Source organism: Asterias amurensis, chromosome 5, assembly GCF_032118995.1.
Source record: "Asterias amurensis chromosome 5, ASM3211899v1".
Taxonomy (NCBI): domain Eukaryota; kingdom Metazoa; phylum Echinodermata; class Asteroidea; order Forcipulatida; family Asteriidae; genus Asterias; species Asterias amurensis.
The window spans coordinates 27,063,076-27,083,438 of NC_092652.1; the positions used below are offsets into that span (position 1 = coordinate 27,063,076).

General features: G+C 36.1%; 1 protein-coding gene across 5 annotated transcripts in view; it reads right to left on the reverse strand.

Moving 5' to 3' along the window:
• The window catches only part of LOC139936896 (semaphorin-5B-like), a 158,916-nt gene that overhangs the window by 114,466 nt on the left and 24,087 nt on the right, over positions 1 to 20,363 (reverse strand). For 2 of the 5 annotated variants that reach the window (XM_071931710.1, XM_071931709.1), the window contains exons 1-2: positions 11,584 to 11,990; positions 7,957 to 8,228 (exon numbers count right to left, since the gene is read on the reverse strand). In XM_071931710.1, coding sequence (XP_071787811.1) covers positions 7,957 to 8,071 — 115 coding nt within the window. In that variant the 5' untranslated portion in view covers positions 8,072 to 8,228; positions 11,584 to 11,990. Of the gene's footprint in view, positions 1 to 7,956; positions 8,229 to 11,583; positions 11,991 to 20,363 lie in introns of those variants that run through there. The other 3 variants (XM_071931712.1, XM_071931707.1, XM_071931708.1) reach the window with 2 other exon arrangements.

Consider the following 20,363-nt stretch of genomic DNA (forward strand, 5'->3'; position numbering starts at 1 on the left):
GAATGATTCACAAATGAAAACAGTTGTAACCTTTCTAAAGCGGCTCTGCGGGAATTCAACCAATGTTGTAGGACAGTGTAATAAATACTTCTCTCATGTCAGCAGAACGATTACCTTTCTTTTAAATCATTCCTTGCCACATTACATTGCCAGTCAACATAATGGGATGTGCTCCACTGAAATGACACTTTAGCCGTCGTTGTATTTACCAATGAGATTAAATCATAAGTCAGAGCAGTTGAGATTTCTCATGTATCCAAAATGTAGGACAAACTGGCAAATAAGCTATCGTTTGTTGTGAGAAATGTGACAGTTTTGCAGGTTTCTTTTTTAGGCTTGAGAAAACCACACACAGTTGAATTTTTCAACACATGTTTGGAAGGTCAATGCCAATATATTACATAAAGGTACATTTATAGATGCTTGTTCAGCGCCTTTGAATGGTACCATTCCAGATACTGTGCGCCTTATACATTTTATGTTATTATCGTTTTCTGCAACTTCACTTTTTTATTTTGACAAGTTGGTTGAACCATGAATTTGTGTAAGTTCAAGATGTAATGGCAGGACAAGTAAATTACCTCTGACCCAAGAAAAACATCTTTGAATCAAAATTTTCTTGACATTATTTCATGATACTCCCCTTGAATTCAAACTACTCTCTCCTCTCCAACCTACCATATTTTATGCCGTCATAAAAAGACGCAATGAGCCTTTGTAATGACTCTTCGTAGCAATTAAGAATAAAATATTCATGGCAAGTATATTTTGCACCAGGGTCACGGCTCATATAAAATAGAAACTTCCAGCCACATCCATTAATTAATCATTCAAGACTGCAATGACCTTTTGCAGAATACTCTCTCGTACTTAACTCAAGGCTAAATGTGAGGTTTATGTGAGGTTTTGGGAAGGTATAATAACTGGATTCTAATCACTGGTAGAAATCAACGAGGGAAAGACCAATGTCTGGCTTGTTGACTACCGGCAAATTGATGGAGCAGTAACTGACGCCAAAGCCCGAGTTTAGCAACAAAAGCTACCGTCCCTTTTTTTGTGACAAAAAAAAAACACCTTAAACCACCACTGTGGACCATTTGTAAAGAAGCAAAATCCCGCTGACAATAGGATGGGGGTTAGAAGCCGGCTAAATATATTTTACACTGGTAATTAAACTTTGGATTTTACTATCGTAAACCTGTGCTGTTGGGTAGAGATAAACAGTGCTGTATAATTCTCATAAATTTATGATTGTATGGAAAACATCTCTAAAATGAAAGTAAGGGGGGGGGGAAAGAAGACCAGTCTTCCTGATATTGATCATCCTCATTTTTTTCACTACTTTAAATCTAAAAAAAAAATGGGGAAAAAACCCAGAAGACTTAGGGTCTATGTGTCACTATAGAATTGCTCAACAATGCTTACTACATAAGTTCATTACCAATTCTAATCAGGTACTATAATACCGTCTGCCTTAGGTGCCAGATGTATTATATACTATTAGGCAATCTAAGATTACGTTCACCGTGTCTTAAAACAGTATCTGCATAAATCTGGATTTCTTTCATGTAAGACAAAACTCAATTAGACTAGACGAGTAACAAGTTACAGTAAAGAGTGAATCAGATTCAGACAATGTTTGTTGTTTTCTCACCAAGGCGGTGATATAAATACCTTCACATACAGGTATGCCACATGGATCAACATGGATCATTTTCTCACTTTGGATATCTACACATTCTTAAGAAGTTCCTTAGAGGATTATTGGATGCAGTGAGGATTTCCTTTGTATAGCAGAGCAAAATGCTACACAAAATGTGCCAGTTGCTACCCAATAGTTTTTGTTTTAAATATCTGATAATTAAGCTAAGGATTCTTCAAAAGTGAACATAATCACTGTAGCTCAAAAGCCTGAGGAAACCTGTAAACAATGTAGCTCAAAAGCCTGAGGAAACCTGTAAACAATGGTGCTTGCTATGTGAACCAGAAATATTGGCATTTGGTGAGCACAAAACATTTATCAGTCTATAATGTTAGCTATGCAAGAGTGCTAGACGAAATCACTCTCTGGAATAGTTACGGATGAAAAAGTGTGTGGTCTGACTTTCATAAAATGTAACTTCATGATATAATAGAACGCTTTATGATATAATAAAGACACTGTCGGGTTGAAAGCACAGAGACTTTAAAGAGACTTTAAAGACACTAGACACTATTGGTAATTGTCAAATACCAGTCTTCTCACTTGGTATATCCCAACATATGCATAAAATGAAAAACCTGTGAAAATTTGAACTCAATTGGTTGCTGAAGTTGCGGGATAACTATAAAAGAAAAAACACCCTTGTCACACAAAGTTGTGTGCTTTCAGATGCTTGACTTCGAGACGTCAAATTCTAATTCTGAGGTTTCGAAATAAAATACATGGAAAACTACTTATTTCTCGAAAACTTCGTTAGTTCAGAGGGAGCAGTTTCCCCACAATGTTTTTTCTATCAACTCTCCCCATTACTGTTACCAAGTAAGGTTTTATGCTAGTGTCCACTGCCTTTAACACCCGCAGAGATACAATAACAAAGACATTACAGCATCATTCAATCAAGTATACTTGTACTCCCCATTGGTCTCGTCTCCACCCATCTTATCCACAGAGGTGGGCCAAACTAAGATGATAACCAAGAACTATTGTCAACTTATACAAAGAAAATTAACTTTGAACAGGATTTCCCACAATCAAGTGGTCTTGGGAGATCTGATTTAACCTCTTGAAGTGACAACAAGGAGGGTACTTGAACATCTAAGACTACCATTAGAAGACACTGAAGGTAACTTTAAATCTTGAATGACTGTAAAGACTTCAACCTTAAACCATAATCCTCTGAGGAGCTTCAGGGTGTTCTTCCGAAGCCCACACACACTCCCTAAAGGGTTTTTAAATCTAGACTTCTGGCTAAAGCTACCGACCAAACATTACCTAACTTTTCCTTTTTGTGTTATTCATTCCCCACAATAACCACAAAGTCATTGACACTGGCAAGTCATAAAGTCCTGACTTATCCTACTCTACCACAGGAAACCCACGCAACAATCTCACCAAGCCCTTCAACTTTTTCAAAAACCAAAAGAAGTTATAGATGTGACTTCATCAGAACCTTCAAGGCAAGTTAAATAATGCATTAAGTAAACAGGCAAACAAACAACTTACAATTTTTTAAGTCAAAACATTTTTATTTTTATTCAAAATTTACATCCACACAAAGCACAATTTTAAAACCAAGTATTGTACTCTGTGATCTGAAGGCAGTCTTTTCAATTTTAGGTCATTTTTTAAATCAGCTTAATATCCAACAAAACGTAATCTCAAACTTTTCTTGCATATGATTGGATTGTTATCAGAAAAGGCTCAGGGCCCTTTCTCACGGTCCAGTTTCCCAGGTAAGTATTATTTCAAACTTACAAATTATAAGTCTGCAAAGATATTTTTCATTGTGCTAATTTTTGTTAACATCATGCAGGAATGACCAACGAGACTTTGATATTTTATTCTATAGATAAATACTTGCAGGTACAGAACTCCAAAACCTTATTAAGAAATAATTGTATCTGTTTTATAGGTCAACATATTTTTTTCTTTTGACTCCTTTGCTCCTTTTGGTTAAGACTAAATGGTAATATGAAAGCATCCTTCACAATAAAAAATAGCTGCCAAAAATTCAGAACCAGCAATTTTTTTATGAATGAAAATTGGATTTCCACTGGAAACAGATTTCTGTTCAAAAAAACTTATTCAAGAAGTTGAGAGGGCTTTCTATTAACCCTTCCTGACAGATGTTGTGAACCTGTTTGTGAACCTTATGGTAAATTAAACAGTACATGAATATGACCTCAATCTTCTGTAAAGGTTTTTCAATTTCACAATGGGGAGAAACAAGGTAAAAAACACAGGTATTTGACTTCTGAGCTCCGACCAACAATCAAAATAAATCACAAAAGGTGGCGTTATTTTCCAGCAGTATTCTAATAGTTCACTCCGGTTCAACAACACAGGGACGTTATTACAAAGTTACTATTAAAGAACCAATAACCCATGGCATATCTGACCCAGTAACTCTCAGATAAAGATCAACCTCGCCAACCAATAACATCCAAATAACTCGCTTGCGTCAAGATGCATAACTTGCACATTTTTTGTTTTGGTCTTTCAGAAAAATCCAATGGATTGGGAGTTTCTTTCCACTCAAGGGAAACAGTAACCCTCCAGTGATATTTGGGAAATTTTGGGCTGTTCAGTGACAAGTGATTCGGTTGCATGGCTCTGCAACTTCAGCTAAAATCTCAAACTTTGGTGACAGGTGGATTAGGAGAAGGTTATTACCGAGTGACCTAAGGAGTGACCTCAACTGAAACCAAAGGGAGGAGTAGATAAAAGGGTTCTGAACAAATACAGCTCTGCGGGTGTGTCTGGAGGAGGATGTAGGGTGGAAACTAGAGTTGAACAATTCTTAAAGTGAATTTGCATTCAAGAATGAACTTATAACTTGGCGAGTTTCACACTAAGCTGGGAAAATACAGAAAGTAGGAGTTGAAACTTTGCATGGTGGAAGTGTTACCAAGAGAAATTTGTGATAACACCATGTTAAATCTCTTTTTAGTCGTGTTGGTTCTGAAAGTGAAAAGAACCGATGGTTAACAACTCAAGGTTTCAATCAGTTTGCTCTGATCCTCTTCAGGAGAATGCAGAAAGGATCGAAGCAAGAAATTGAGTGGAGAGAAAAAGAAGTAAACGCTTCTCCCTTTAAACTCCAGAAAGTAGAGACGCCCACATGTGATGAAGTGATTCCTCTATGGATGACCATAAGATCAGGGAATTAAGGACAAAGTTCACGGTTAACTTGATGTAGGCATCCATAAGAAAAAAAATGTCATCATTCCACATGGGATCCCTACATCACAAACGTAGACGCCAGAAAATAAAACTACAATGACTAGTTGGCGGATTAATGTGGCTTACATGTTTCCAGCTTGTTAGAGGGATTTCCACAAGTACTTTAAATAAAGCTCAAGCGATGAGACAGTATTTAAAAAACTCATGTTTGTGTCGCAGCAATTATGGTTTAAAAGCTTGGCAACTTGTTGTAGAGGTAACCAGGGGGGAGTTCTCTCAGAGTTACTTTGTAAGGAGTATGAACTCAGTCTTTCATAAACCATTCCATAATGTTATTAGTTTCATGAGCAGGAATTTTCATTAAAAAAAAGGTTGAAACAAGTCAATCTTAAACAAGTCAATCTACAACTGAGGCCATTTTTAATTTTTAAAATGATGAAAATGTTCACAGAAAAAGTATGCTGGCAGTATAACATTCAAACAAGCAACTGCAGTTGTTGAGGAAAAAAGAGGCAAGGTCTTACAGACTTACACATTTTCAAATGGCAATTTGGGTAAGCAGTTACAAGGTGTAAACATCTATTTCATCTAGCTTGAACATGAACATAAATGCCAAGATTAGAGCTCCATGATTGGGGGGGAAGTAAACAGGAAATATATGGCGTGTCAGGATTATCTGTAAACTGGAGCAAAGATACCTAGTCGACTTCGGCTAGGATGGGGCGTGGTGATGCGGGCTCTGTCAACATGCGACATCTGCAAGACGGTTTAAAGCTTGCTTATAACCTACATATGGTGTGAACCAATTCCCTAATTTGAAAAGATGGCGTGGGCTTAACCTGTCTGGAATGACTGTGGAGATGTGCTTCTCACGATGGGAATGCTGTCAGGGGAGGCAGGTAAGGAGGAAGGGGTGGATGTTTCAAGAAAAGTAAGGTAAAAGCAAAACATCTTCTTTTAAAGAAGATTGAGACCTTCTTCCTTGTGCATCATCGCAAGTCTGCTCTGAAAACTATTGACTCAAAAGAATTCCTTATAAGTTAAAATGATCAAGATGTTTGTTAAGCTCTGAAAATTTGTTTTCCAAGCATGCTACAAGTCTCTATAGCCTTTACCCACCCATCAATGGCTATAGATATTCTGAGAATACAATTCAGTAGAAATTCAAGAGAACTAGTATTTGTTTACGAAAATCCGGATCTACGTCCTACATTCTGTAACATGTTGTTCTGACTTTCCGCCATGATTGGAAATGAGCCAAAAATATATAAAATACCCTAGAGTCACTCAGGCACATAGTAGCCATGCTTGTAACTGTAACGGTCATTGAAAAGTATCAAGTATGCAAACAACTGCAAGTACAATCTATTCACAATGAGTACTGTATGTAGAGTTCTTGAATTACAAGGGACTATACATGTAGGACATGTAGCCGCCTGCATGCTCCCGTCTTTTGGAAGGGCAAGAGCACCAAGGCATTGAAGGGCAGGAAGGCAATGACCACGGGGGCATGGAGGTAATTGCCTTTGTTGCCTCCGTGAAGTATCAGTCCTTTGTAGCTATCCCAACCTTCGAGCCATTTTCTCACCGGCTACTCTTCTTTGCTTTCCAATCACTCTCCCCAACGGTACGTTAATCACCACCATCTGTTTCAGATAAACTTGGAACATGAAATTGAAGATGTGTCCACCGCACCCCAAAAGTCTTCGCCTCATCCATCCTTCAATTGTGTGGTCTTCCGTCAAAATTAAACGAGCGATAAAACAACTCTAAACCAAACATTAGAATTAATGCACTGGAAATGAAAGACCGGCCCTAAAGATCAGAGCGTGACTGATTTCCCGTTCTAGTTTAGCAGACAGGAAGTTTGTTCAGATCATCAAAAACTTTCAACAAATCTCACAAGACATTTATGACTGTTGATTCTGCAAAAGTACCCAGATTTAGACTGCACTTACAGTTGTATTTGTCACCCTTTTCAATCAGACTTTGATGGCGAAACTTGTTAACTTTAAACTTTAAGTAAGTTTGTTGCCACAATATTGGCAAATAAAACAACTAAAGGCATCAAAAGTGTGAAATAGTGAACAAATGATGAATATTAAAGAGTAAAAAGTGCTCTCTATCGCACAAAAACAAAATATTCATTAATTTGCTTGACTTTTAAAACTTTTTAATAACTTTATCCTTATACCGCAAACCTTTCTATAACTTTATCATTTATCCTGGGAAAAAAAATCCATTGACCAAAAGTGTTTACGGGTACAATTTCAATTTAAATTCTTTAAAAAACCTGTTCTTCATGCAGCGACTTTGAAACCTACAACTTTCAGATATTAAAAAGTGTGTGTAAATATCTCACACTGTTTGCAGATTTAATGCATGCCTTCCACTGCCTCAGGGCAGAATTCAACATAGTGTTTAAGACCACACCTGGTAGAACTCCTGCGATTGCGATATTGATACATGAGTATCACAACCAGCACCCTGATGTGAAGCCCTCAAAGCTACACCTTATAAGTACACTTTACCTCAAAATCCACCTCTAAGGAACAAGCCATTTAACGCTAAGCAAATACTAACCCGCTTACACCACCCTGGGACACAGGTTTAGCTGGTCACCCCAAAGTCCCCTGCAACAATATCAGCTGAAACTTAAGCTGGTAACCAGCTCCATAACCCCGGACACGTTATAGTTTTTTAACACCTGCTAAAGTTACTCACACTGCCCTGAAAATGTATCCACAACTTCTGATTTGGTTTATTATTTGAAGTCCAGTAGAAGTCTACAACCTAAATCTGACTAATATCAGACTTTTACCTACAAGCAGTTGTGGAAGTGTATTTTATCCTTCAAGTGTGGCAAACAGAGGAGATTTATTTCTTACTGAAAACTTTAGACACAGTTCAAAAAGCAAACAAAAGTGGAAACCCAATCATAAATTAAAAAGACTATATTTTATTTATTTCGGTGTTTTTCATTTTGAAGCACAATAAATAAAGGGATTAGACAGCAGGGTTGAGGAACTTGAACGCTAAGTGAACAATGACTGATGATAATGAATTCTTACCTTGATATTTGATGAGTCTTGTAACAGGATGTGTACAAACATCATCGTCCATTCCTGTTGCTATGGTAACCATAAGAAGTACAAGTAATCCAAGTTTGACTGCCATTGTGTTCATAGAGTGATAACCACGTCCTTGTGGTATAAAGTGAAGTTGTGTACCAGTTCTGCAGTCCCTCAATATAGAGAATCCCTAAAAGTACAAATCCAAGAGTTTATGGTGCTGTCTTTAGAAGCAATTCCTGCAGATACAAACAGGCTTTCCAGCTCCTTACCTGTACAAAATAATCAACAATAAGATCATGCTTAAAAACAGAACAAAATGCAATCAATAACATGCATTCAATCAAATACAGCTTGGCAAGCTTCAGAATATGAGACTATAAAAAAAGTTGTAACTTTTCAAAACTGGGTTTCACTAATTATCGCAGCACCTTAAGAAACAGCGTCTAATGCAACTCATTAGTTTGGATGTAAAAGTTTTTCATTTAAGAATTCTAAGGTTTCTTAACATTACTCATAAAAGATTTGAACTTTAATTTCCTTGGAAGAGATACTGCAGTTTGTTCTAATTTTAGAGTAAGGACATTTTCAAAACCATGACTTGGGCTTAGGCATAATATGTGCTTAGGGTCTATCAGTTTTGAGAAATTTGCACACTCCATGCGGGACTTTAAATAGGTAGACATAGCCCAAGCCATATAGCCCCCTTCCAAAGCCAAAGCCAAAGCCAAAAGTGTGGTAATAAAAAGGCCCTAGGTGACATCCATGAATGATGTAGAGTCATCAATGGATGCAATATGGCTGATGAGGCCAAGTTCAGCATTGAGCACGAGTGACTATCCCAAGGACAGCCAGTCACTAATCAGCTCCAAACCTACTCAGGATTTCAGTCTCATTGCACACTTCAAAACAGATGACATTGACAAACTACAACAAGGTCACGCCGTAACCCTGCCAAAATAGCCAGGCTAGACCAAAAATGGGCAACGCTCCTAAAAATCTGTCTTCAGTTGGGGTTGGGTGGGCTGATAAGAGTGTTTTGGGTGGGGGTTGGGTTGGGCTACCAGAGGGTGTATGAAACTAGAAAGAGGCAAGTAGTGTGTGGGGGTTAGTGATTAGAAGGTAAGGGGAACGTGTGTTCAAGATTACCCTGAAAAATTCATGGAAATTTTCATCCAATTATTTTGTCAAGTTCTCCCCTAGTGTGAAGTCTTCAATTCTAAATTAATTCTGCATGGAATAATTATAACTTCTGAATTTGTTGCAAAGGGACTACATACATAACATGATACACTGAATGCAATTATAGGTTCAGTTTAAAAGATTTGTTATAAATAAAGTATTTCTCTCTTCAAATTCAACATCTGATCTGTAAAAAAAAAAACCATAAAATTCTCAGTAGAAGCAGATTTACCAAAAGGTTGATGCTCTTGATGGTTGACAAACTGCCAGGTTTTTTTACGGACCCTCGGGTCCTAATAAACCAGTCTTTATAAGTTGGCATTCCGTGAGCTATTAGGAATAACTAGGTCCAGACTGTAGACCACCAAACCTTATAACCCACTAAAACCAGCCAATATTAGACAAACTCCCCGAAGGTTTTGTTAAACAGTTTACTGGTTACCACTTCCCACAACATGAATCGCATTTGACTGCCACTGCCAGCCTGTTTTTTGTTTCCAGCGATGTCCTAAGCTTGTATACACACATGAACTGGGGCCTAGTTTTGGTTGATCATGACAGTTCAATACATCTTTGCATGATTAATTTACATGGATTATTGAACTTTAGGAAATATTGTGAACTGCAAAGCTTTAAACATGATAGATGAATATTGTTTTCTCATTTTGATTCTGCCTTCGAAAAATTATACTTACTTTTTTGATAAATGGAGTTTTCTTTTTGACAAGAGACAAGAGAACAGATTTGCGTTCAGTCAAAAACCCTTTTTATTTGGATAAATAGCTCCAAGGCAACTTGTTTTCAAATGTGACAGCAAATTCACCAGATTATACTCAAATACATGTATGACTACCTCTTGAGGCTTTTAATAAATTGGTTGTAGTTCTTCAATTTTGTCAACTATCAACATTGCCCCTAAAGGTTGAACTATGTAAACTCATAAAAGCAACTCTAAAACCTACTTAGAATAGTTCATTTTTTTCCAATTCAAATCTAATGTTATGAATGCATGTTGAAACATTATCACAATGAGAAAACATTATGGACTCTTCAGAGTTCACCAGAATGTTTGCTGTTGGTAGGGCCTTGTTAATTTCTGACAGTTGTTAAACATTTCTATCTTTGTATTTTTTATCACTAAACATTTTTTCCCACAATATATATTTTTTTCTAGCCTTTGAGAAAGTCTTTGTAAGGATCGAAACGTTAGGCCATCTACTTGTTTTCATTTATATGTACCAAAGGTCCTTTTGGTTGGTAAGCAGTTTGCAACAGCTAATTCTATTTTCTCAAGTTTTGAAAAGGAAACATTAATCATCTTTAAGTGTTCCGTGAAACTCAAACTGTTTAAATCTGTGAAACATGTGTACTGAGAACGAACTTGAAAACACTTATTTTTGATTGTTAGGGAAAGATGTGACCTTCTCGGCTCAATGCAGTTTAAAAAAACCTTTACTGACACCAAACCACGGATTCAATGTGTTTTTTTCCACATATTTCATAACACAAAAAAAATCACATTGTTAGAGGAGTCTTTTGAAATATACTTGTTGGCAGGATGTTCCAAAAATAAAAATAACAGTTGCAAAGTGCAATGGCAGTAGAACTGCTTTGAATCCACCCTACTGGAATGTTGCTACTGAAAACAAACAATTTTGTAAAATGTTGACTTCTTCTGGGTTTTTTCTTTGAAATTGCCTTGACCTACCAAGTTGTACCAACCCATCCCAAATTTGTTTGTTTAAAATTTGTATACACTAAAAGAACAAAGTGAAGCCATTAATTAAAGTCAGATATTTTAGATCAATGTTCTCCCAGCTCAGGAGTTTTCAATATCTTTTCCTGGTTTCCAGCATGCAATTTTTACTTGAAACAGAAGATGAAATTGCCAAACACATCTATAGGCCTAAAATTTTAAATATTGAAATAATTGAAAACTGGGTTTTGAGTTTTGATCATTTGTTTTATTTTACTAATGTTTTCGGTACAAAGTGTAACAAAATGTTAAATTTGGTGGAAAATTCAATGAGTTAGTGATCCATATTGGGATATTTTAACACCAAGAAATAGCATTTTGGCATCTAAGCATAAAACAGTACTGTATAGTGATAATTATTTGCACCTTTTCAACAATTATAATTATTTTACTTTGTAGACAAACTCAGAAAGTTTCAAAGAGATAAATATAAAGTGGTTATTTTATACGTGTTTGTATTTAAGAGTATTTCTAAACACACTTAGATTTTTGTATATATAACTCGTCCCTCAACATTCAAGGAAGGTGTTTTCCCCCACAGCTCCTGGATTTGCGATGTTTTACATGTAGAAGACATTTTAATTTTTATAAAATAAGTTCACATCAATACAATCTAGTAATAAACAAATAATGATTGACAAACAAAATTGACAAAACCATTAGATAGAGGAAAAACTTGAAAAACTTACATATGTTAGAAGCAACTTGGTCTGGCCGACTTCAGATATAATTCCAAATGGTTTTTACGCACTTGCATCCTCTCCTCTTTAAGTCTTGAGATGTAAACTTAACTCCAACTTATCTTCCTCAATATCTTCCTCAATATCTTAGAAACTGGCAAGAAATCACAGTCAAATATTCACATGAATCCAGATGCTGTAGACCTGACTGCTAAATCTCAAACCCTAAGAAACTGAATCATCCAATAAATGTTGTAGGACGAGCATCAGAGGCAGACTCGAGGTGAATGAGAACCCAGTTCAGTATGATCCTTGCACTGTATTGAGTCACGTCTAATGATTATGTAGCTAGCTAGGTAGTGACAGCTTTGAGGTAAAGTAGTGGCGTACTACGCTATGGAAGAGCGATTGGCTGGCATTCTATGAGTGATACACATTGGCTCTTAGTGTACATGTATACATTACACTATGCTAGACTACTAAGTCACGCCTGAGCGAATGGACCAAGTCACTGACAAAGTGGACTGTTCTAAAGTTTTGGAGGGGTGGTAAGTACAGAGGCTGGAATTGTCAGAGGGGAGATTTATCTGACTACTGGAGCATTTATGACAGTGGTGTATGGTTTAGATAAAATGGGTATGGTACTGCTTTGAAAGGAATGTTTAGTTTCTTATGACGTCATAGTAAAATATTACAACACAGCTTCTGTAACTCATTGATTTAATATTTTTCATGATTACACAATGAGTTATAGATTTTTAAATTTGCTTAGTGTAAGGTTAAACTTGGAATATTTCTGATTAGTTTAAAAAAATGTTTTACTTGCATGATAAGTATATTTCACCACAAACCATGGAACAAGAAACCAACGACATACCATTGCAAAAGAATTATATTAAGAAAAAAAAAACCTCAGTGGAAAACAACCTTAAATCAAACCAATGATCGTTTCTATTCTTTAGTACAGATTCATTTTAAAGAGCAGCAAGAATTTTTAACACAGAAAATTTTGTCGCAACAGAAATAGGTTTCCAGTCAAATCTGCCAACAAATTTGCGCCAAGCACATAAAATTGCTTATACCTTTGTGCTTAGCAGGTTCTGTAAGCTTATTGTTTCAATTGTCGGCTATTCCTAAAAAATTCAATGAAACAGTAAGGTCTAGTCCCATTTTGTTAGAAGAAAATCCATGCTTAAAGGGAAGGTACACGTTTGGTAATTACTCAAAACAAATATTAACTTAAAAACTGACTTGGTAACGAGCATTGGTGAGCTGTTGATAGTATAACACATTGTGGGAAACGACTCCCTCTGAAGTAATGTAGTTTTTGAGAAAGAGGTAATTTCTTACTAAAACAATAAGAGACTTCTAGCTAGAAGTCTTTTATTCCTATCTGAAAGCAAACAAATTCGTCCAAAAAGGGTGTTTTTTCTTTCATCATTTTCTCGCAATTTTCGATGACCGATTGAGCCCAAATTTTCACAGGCTTGTTATTTTATGCATATGATGGAATACACAAAGTGAGAAGACTGGTCTTTGACAATTACCAAACGTGTACCTTCCCTTTAAAGTGTATTTCAAATGTTAGCAAGAAGTTTTGGCTGTCAGCCTGTGTACTTAATATTGCTAAGCATTGTTTGTGTTGTAACTCTGTAAGCAGATGATGGTGACTGACTGACCTTAACCACAGAATCCAGAGTTAAGCTGAGCCATCAATTTTGGCCCAGGGTCCACTATTGCTGTTTTCAAGATATTTGGCCTTTAAAAAAAAGGTGCAACAACTGAGTACAAAGGTTGACCTACATGTACACATGGTATAGACTTTAATAGACTTTTAAGGCTATTTAAGGCCTAATCATAATGTTTCTGATTAATACCAGAGGGCAAAAACAAATCAGACTTCAGTAGGAAAAATATTATGCCTGCATATTTAAAACCACAGCTGAAGCTCCAGCTTTAAAAGAACACATTTCTAGGAGTGATGGAGTCAAAGCAAGACCCAAAGCTGCTAAGCTGTGGTTTCAAACAGCCCACGACTTCCTGTATCAATAGAACAGCTTAAGCACAAAAACAGCCAAGCACAACATGCTTACAAGCACAACATGCCTACAAGAATAAGGTTCAGCCAAAATACCATTTCACATGTACCCTCTGCGACTGGTATCCTGCATATTTTTGCTTTGTAAAATAATATTTTTAAGCAACATTTTTACTTAAGCATCTCAATGACATTGGGCCCACTGGCCTTCCAGTAGAGATTCAAAAAAATTCAATGTTTAATTACCAGATAACATCAACGTTGAGTTATTAGAGCACAACATTTATCATATCAGACTAAAATAAGTAACATGACAAGGTATATTTATTGAATCAATTGACTGTTGCTAAGATTCAGTTCTTTATCTTACTACCTGGCTACTACTGCTGAAGATTAGTGGACAGTACGTCATCCATAGCTTCAATTTTACTTAGGTGTTAGTGAACCCATGCAAAACCAATCATGAAAACCACCATTCTGGAAATACCAGTGTGTCATTAAATCACTACTCATCATCACATAACCAGGCAACGACTGGTTGTTTTTGTTAAGGGTTCAAACAAGGTTTTTAAGATTACAATGATAGTAAATGGAGTCAAGGATGAGATTTGACGAATGTGAAAATTCGTAAAAGAGGCTTGATTCCCAGACGTTACAATTCAGGAGGTTTGAAGAAATAGAACATTTTGGGTGTGGACACAATGTGGACTTCTCTCTCCCTTTGGTGACTGCTTTATTTCATTCAAAAAACTTTTAAGTTTCAAGGCTAAAGGAGACTTTGGGAACGACCTGAAATCAGGAAAAGTCCTGAGACCACATGTATGCAGAGAACAACTTCCAGGACCCCTCATGATTCTGGTCCATATTTCATATTATGTATGGATGCTGTTCAACACTGAGCCAGCCAGCAAGACCACTCAGAGAGTATTTCATCTGGTCCTCAGCTGTGCTAACTAGCATTTGGTCGACAGACCACTGGCAGTTGCCCTGAACTTTTGTTTTGACTTGCCAACTGGAGGAGTAAGCTCCGTGTAAACTGGAGGAATTTTACTAGTTCATCAGCTTGTTCAAGAGGCCATAATATTATATTCAAATGAAATAGGGATGGTTTTCTACACTGAACTAGCCAGCAGAACCACCTGGGAGTGAGTTTTGACTGGTCCTTGGCTTATAATAGATGTTAAATTTGCATCGGGGATAAAGAATATTAATTTTGGTTTTTACCCATACACCGATGTGTGTTAGCACTGTATACTCAGTACTTTCCCGAGGCCTGTGATATTTTTTCACAGGACTCGGGAAAGTACTGAGTATACAGTGCTAACACACATCGGTGTATGGGTAAAAACCAAAATTAATGGTCCTTGGCTGTTTTAACTGTCATTTGGTTAGTGGACCAATGTTAAAGGAACACGTTGCCTTGGATCAGTCGAGTTGGTCTTTGAAAAGCGTTTGTAACCGTTTGTTATCAAATGCATATGGGTAGAAAGATGTTTAAAAAGTAGAATAAAATGATCCACACACATTTGCCTCGAAATTGCGTGGTTTTTCTTTTACTTTGAGAACTAACACGGTCGGCCATTTATGGGAGTCAAAATTTTGACTAACAAACGGTTAAATACGCTTTTCAAAGACCAACTCGACCGATCCAAGGCAACGTGTTCCTTTAAGAGAGAACACTGACTGGCACATCATTATCATTGCACATGCTTGATGCAAACCTTCAAATCCCAAGTATAAAGAATAACTTTTTATCAATAATGAATGAATTTTTATAAACAGGGCATGCACATACCCGCAGGCTGTAAACTTGCGTGGGTAGTATTCAATAATAATACAATGATAATTTTAACATTTATATAGCGCTTTCTACCGGCCTTTGAAAGCAATCTTGTTTGTCTGAATAAAATGTGTTTTTCAGCGAGTGTGTTTTCTAAGTTAATGGAGGGTGACTCAATACACTTCATGTTACATCTGGATGGATAAACAAATATTGTTTTTTATTGTTAAGTAAACTTTGAAATAAATTTCACAATGGCGGAATACCCAGGTGTGTTTTTCCAATTATCAAAATGAGGGGGGGGGGGGGGCTCCAAGGTCGATATCAGTTTTGTGATGCACTTATTTTCCAAAGATAGAGACCTCATGAAAGTGGGGACAACATTAAAAGTCTCTATAACCTTGTGTTAAAATGGTGTAAAACGCCATTCTATATGAAACTCTTTTCAGAGAAAATGAAGAAATGATGCTCAACTTCAAACATATGGCTCAAAGTGTGCCTCTGCCAAAATTTGGGGACCAGAATGTGCCACAGTTTGTAAGAATCCTGGAAATAATCCTGATTTTGTAGAAAGAAGGTTATGTATAAACCTTGTGTTATCAGAATATAAAGAAGTACATCTGAACCTTAGTTTCTTTTCAACAACAACGAATTGATTCTAAGGATTTTATCTTGGTAAACAGTGTCTATCTTTTTAACAAGAAACTAAATGTCAGTAATCCCTGCTATGGATTATTTTACAAAATGGAAATCTCGCATTTAGGGACACAAATAACATTTAATAAAACCGCACAAAGCCTCCACACTTGACATCTCTTTTATGGTCGCCTGTTACTATTGGAATATACATATTTTAATTGCTGTAGTTAGTGGATATTATTGTGCATAAAAACAGGTTTAACAAAGTGTGGTTTTTCTATGACAACAATGAATCCTGATGCACTGGTCGTGTTTAAATAAACAAAAGTGAAAATATTTTACAAGTTTGTATAAAATCAAACTGCGATGCAAAACTTCCACTATCAGTGTTTATTTAATGTCCAGTACGTAATTAAGAATTTATCGTTTACTTATGATTTTAAGGCAGTGTATGAAGAAGTTTATAACGCGGAACATCGTATGATGATTTATTCTTCAACACCGCTGGTTTTTCCTGACGCCTGTAACCATAAGATTAATTGACCCTAAAGGTGAAAGGATAAAAACTACCAGACCGTTCAATGTCTCCTTAATTCATATATTAACTCAAAATTAGAAGTTGAGATGAACTTTCATTGGAAACTGACCCATAAAGCAAGACCTACGTGTACTTTTTGTGACAAAAAGAAATCTCAACTATTAAAGTAAATACAATAGAAACAGCAGTGTTTCTGGTAACAAAAAAATTGTCATAAAACAACACTTATTGTATTTTTGTGATCACACAAAAAATAAAATAATATAAAAATTATTCTCAACTGTTGAAGTAAACACAATATTAACAGTGTGATAAAAAAAAATTGTCGGTAAGCACCACTTACTTGTATTTTTAGTGATCACAAAAATAAATAATCTGTTAAAGCAAACACAATATTAACAGCAATGCGTGTCATAACCAAAATAAAACTGATTTGCATCATATCAAGATTAAACATCATTGGTGGAATTTTCAATTACTTCATTTAAAAAAAAAGAAGGTAGACTTGCACTTAATTTGTTGTGCCGATGATCATCACAACAACATAACATTTCAACGTATTATTAGAGATCAAACATTTGTCTTAGTCTTAAATCATTTGCATTCTGTAGAAGATTAAACTCACAAGTCAGACTTTGGAGTTAAGAAAATGAGAAATGCGATTTCTTTTTACTATAGCATGAAATGACACAGGTTTTACAAATGCTTGCTGTCACCCTTAATAAATGATGTAATCAGTTACACTGTAAGTGTTGCATACTTTTGAAAATTAAGCTATGGAGTTATAAATAATTCAGACAGTAGCATGAGATGGAGTTGTGAGTTACTGAGTTTCATCACGGACAATCTCAGAATATAGTTTCTCACCACTAGCATTGGAATTTGGAGCAAGGTCTATGACTTATTGAGTATTGTTATGAATAGCAAAACAACTGCTAGGTTGTTACTATCAAAGGTTACAACGGATTTGCGCCTGACGCTAATCACAGTCAAGACACAACCCCTATTTATTGCTTCAACATTAAATGAGTTTACTTATATGGCACACTAAAAGCTTTGAGGTTTTTGAACATAATCAAGAGGGCTACTTACAAACATGACAAACTGCTCAAATTATCCTGGATTTTCAACTGTATTATTCCACACTTGATCCTTCTTAACCCTGCATCTGACTCGAACAGTCTTCAGTTTGTTTGGATTTACTGTCACCACTTTTCCTGTCCTATGGCCTTCCATACCGCTAAAAAATTGCACACACATCGGCTTCAACAAAAGTGAACTTGTCTCCTTGTTCATATACTTGTAATACGGACAATAAAAACCGGCGCCAGACAAATTCACAAAGCCCTTTGAAGTTACCGACAACCTTTAGACATTTTCAAGGTAGGGGGTGGAGGAGTCATTCAGCCAGTAATTTTAAACAATCACATTTTCATATCTTCTTGCCCCCCAATTCTACCAGAATGCTTGCCTTCGAGCTCAAAACATATTTTCTTTTTGAGAGCGTTTTGTTTCTTGATATTTGACCATCAAGGGCTGTATGGCAGTTCCATGCTTGAATAAGTTTATGATAGAATGCATGCAAGTAACAATTAGAGAACTACTTACATTGAAACTCCTGTAATAAAACTCAACCAAGCACAGCACAAGCATCCATATATTGACTTCATATACATTGTATGAACTCCAAGCATGTACAGAACAAAAATACCGTAAGAATTAAGAATATGACTTTCAATCAAAACTAAATGGCCTTCAGAAAAATGTTTCAAATAATCAATGGTGGATGTTTGGTGTCATGCTCGTGCAGAATAAACGAATAATATCACAAATCACAAATTGTTTGTTCTATTTGGTTGACTATCTAATCAATCTGTCTTTAAAAAGTACACTGCACTCTACATTAAACAAACCATTTAAACCTACCGATTGAAAATACCATTGAAACCTGTTGGAACCTACCGGTTGAAAATAACATTAGAAAGCTTGCAGAGAAATAAACAAATCCATGCATGAGGTGATGAATGTTATCGAAACAAAGTTTTGTTGGTGAGTTTTGAAAAATTTATTTCAGGATCTGAAAGAGCTTTTATCTAGATAATTTGAAATATTACCACTTTGCATACTTTGAAAGTCTTCTTTCAAACTTGTTAAAATGAACTTTCAGATCAATCCTGAAATTATCGGACCAATAAATTGAGAGTTTCCTATCAATGATACAACGGTAGCCTATTCAGACAGGTCATCAAATTTCCTGACTCCCTGAAAAAAATCTCCCAAGATTTTCCCAAACATTGTTAAGTCAAAACGTGTTCATTTGTCCCTGATGAAGCAGAACTAATTTCCACTTGGTAGATTTTAATTACATTTTTTCACCATAGGCTTAAATTTTGATTACTCTGGGAACATTAAGTTGTCCATTCAATTGAATGCTTTGATGTTGACACAAGCGCTACCACCCCAGATCCTATACAATGTCGACCTCTCGTCCACCTGTCATTGCTCCATAGTAAATATTTGCAGTCGGACATTAATGGCGTATTCATCTTTATGAGCAACTACTTCGTCTTACCATACTACTCAGCAGCTTCCCAACAATGTTTAGAGGACTATCATAAAGCCTTTGTTGAAATATCAACAGTAAAAATCTGTTACTTCTAATTACAATTTTGACTACAGCATGCCACTTTTGACAATTAGTCCAACAGGATGGTGCATCTTTATGAGCAACTACTTACCACTTCCAAACAATGCATAGAAGACTATCACATAGCATATTGTCAAATATCAAAATCAGTTACTTCTACTTACAATTTTGACTACTAACTTGCCACTTTTAACACTGTACCGATATAGTCCACCAGGATGTTGCGTACAGTACATCAGCAGATTCATCATCAACAATCCACTGGGACATCTTTGCACAGAATCCAATGAGTCAACAAATTGTTAGAAATAATTGAACTCTGATTCTTTAGTTGACATAACACTTAACGGTTGGAATGTTTATCCTAACTCAATAACTACCCCCATTGCCCTTGCACTTGGCAGACAAGTCTTTTGTTAGCTTTATCAATATCACATTTTTGTATTCATTTCTTTCTGGCATGCTATTTGGCTTTCAGTTAACGCTTCTTCACCCTGCGACCTGAACAAATAAATAAATATACTGATGAAAAATACGATGATATCTGTGTGGTTAACCACACTTCAAAAGTCTTTCAACACAGTTTCTGTTGCGAAACAGCAACTATAATCCCCTCCCCCAAACAAAGAAAAAGAGAAAAAAAGAAGGAAAAACAGGGTTTTTTATTGTGATTTATTGAATGGAATAACCGCAGAGTGAATTACATGAAAGATAAACCTGGGATGTACAATGTTAAAGGTAACAAAGTGACAAGTGACTGGAAAGTCAGGAATCACACACCTGACGGGCAGCAATTGCAGTAACTACAGGTACTGGGTTGAATAAACACATGCAACGACAAAAGATACAATGATCTTTCCCCATGTAGTTTAAAAGAGAAAGTAGAGTTAGCTTTTGCAAAATACTCACCAACACAAATAGAAGGTAAATGGTATGAAAGGAAAACATTTAATGGCCTGACGTTTTGACCCTAGCAGTCTTTCTCGAAGGCTAAAAAGAGAAAGACTCAGCTAGGGTTGAAACGTCAGGCCACTAACTATTGCTTGCATTGGTCAAATTGGCCTGGGATACGATGAGTCTCAGAGCAATGAGACTAGCTTTTTGCAAACCAAAGCCTTTTTATTTAATTTGGGGTAAAACAGAGACA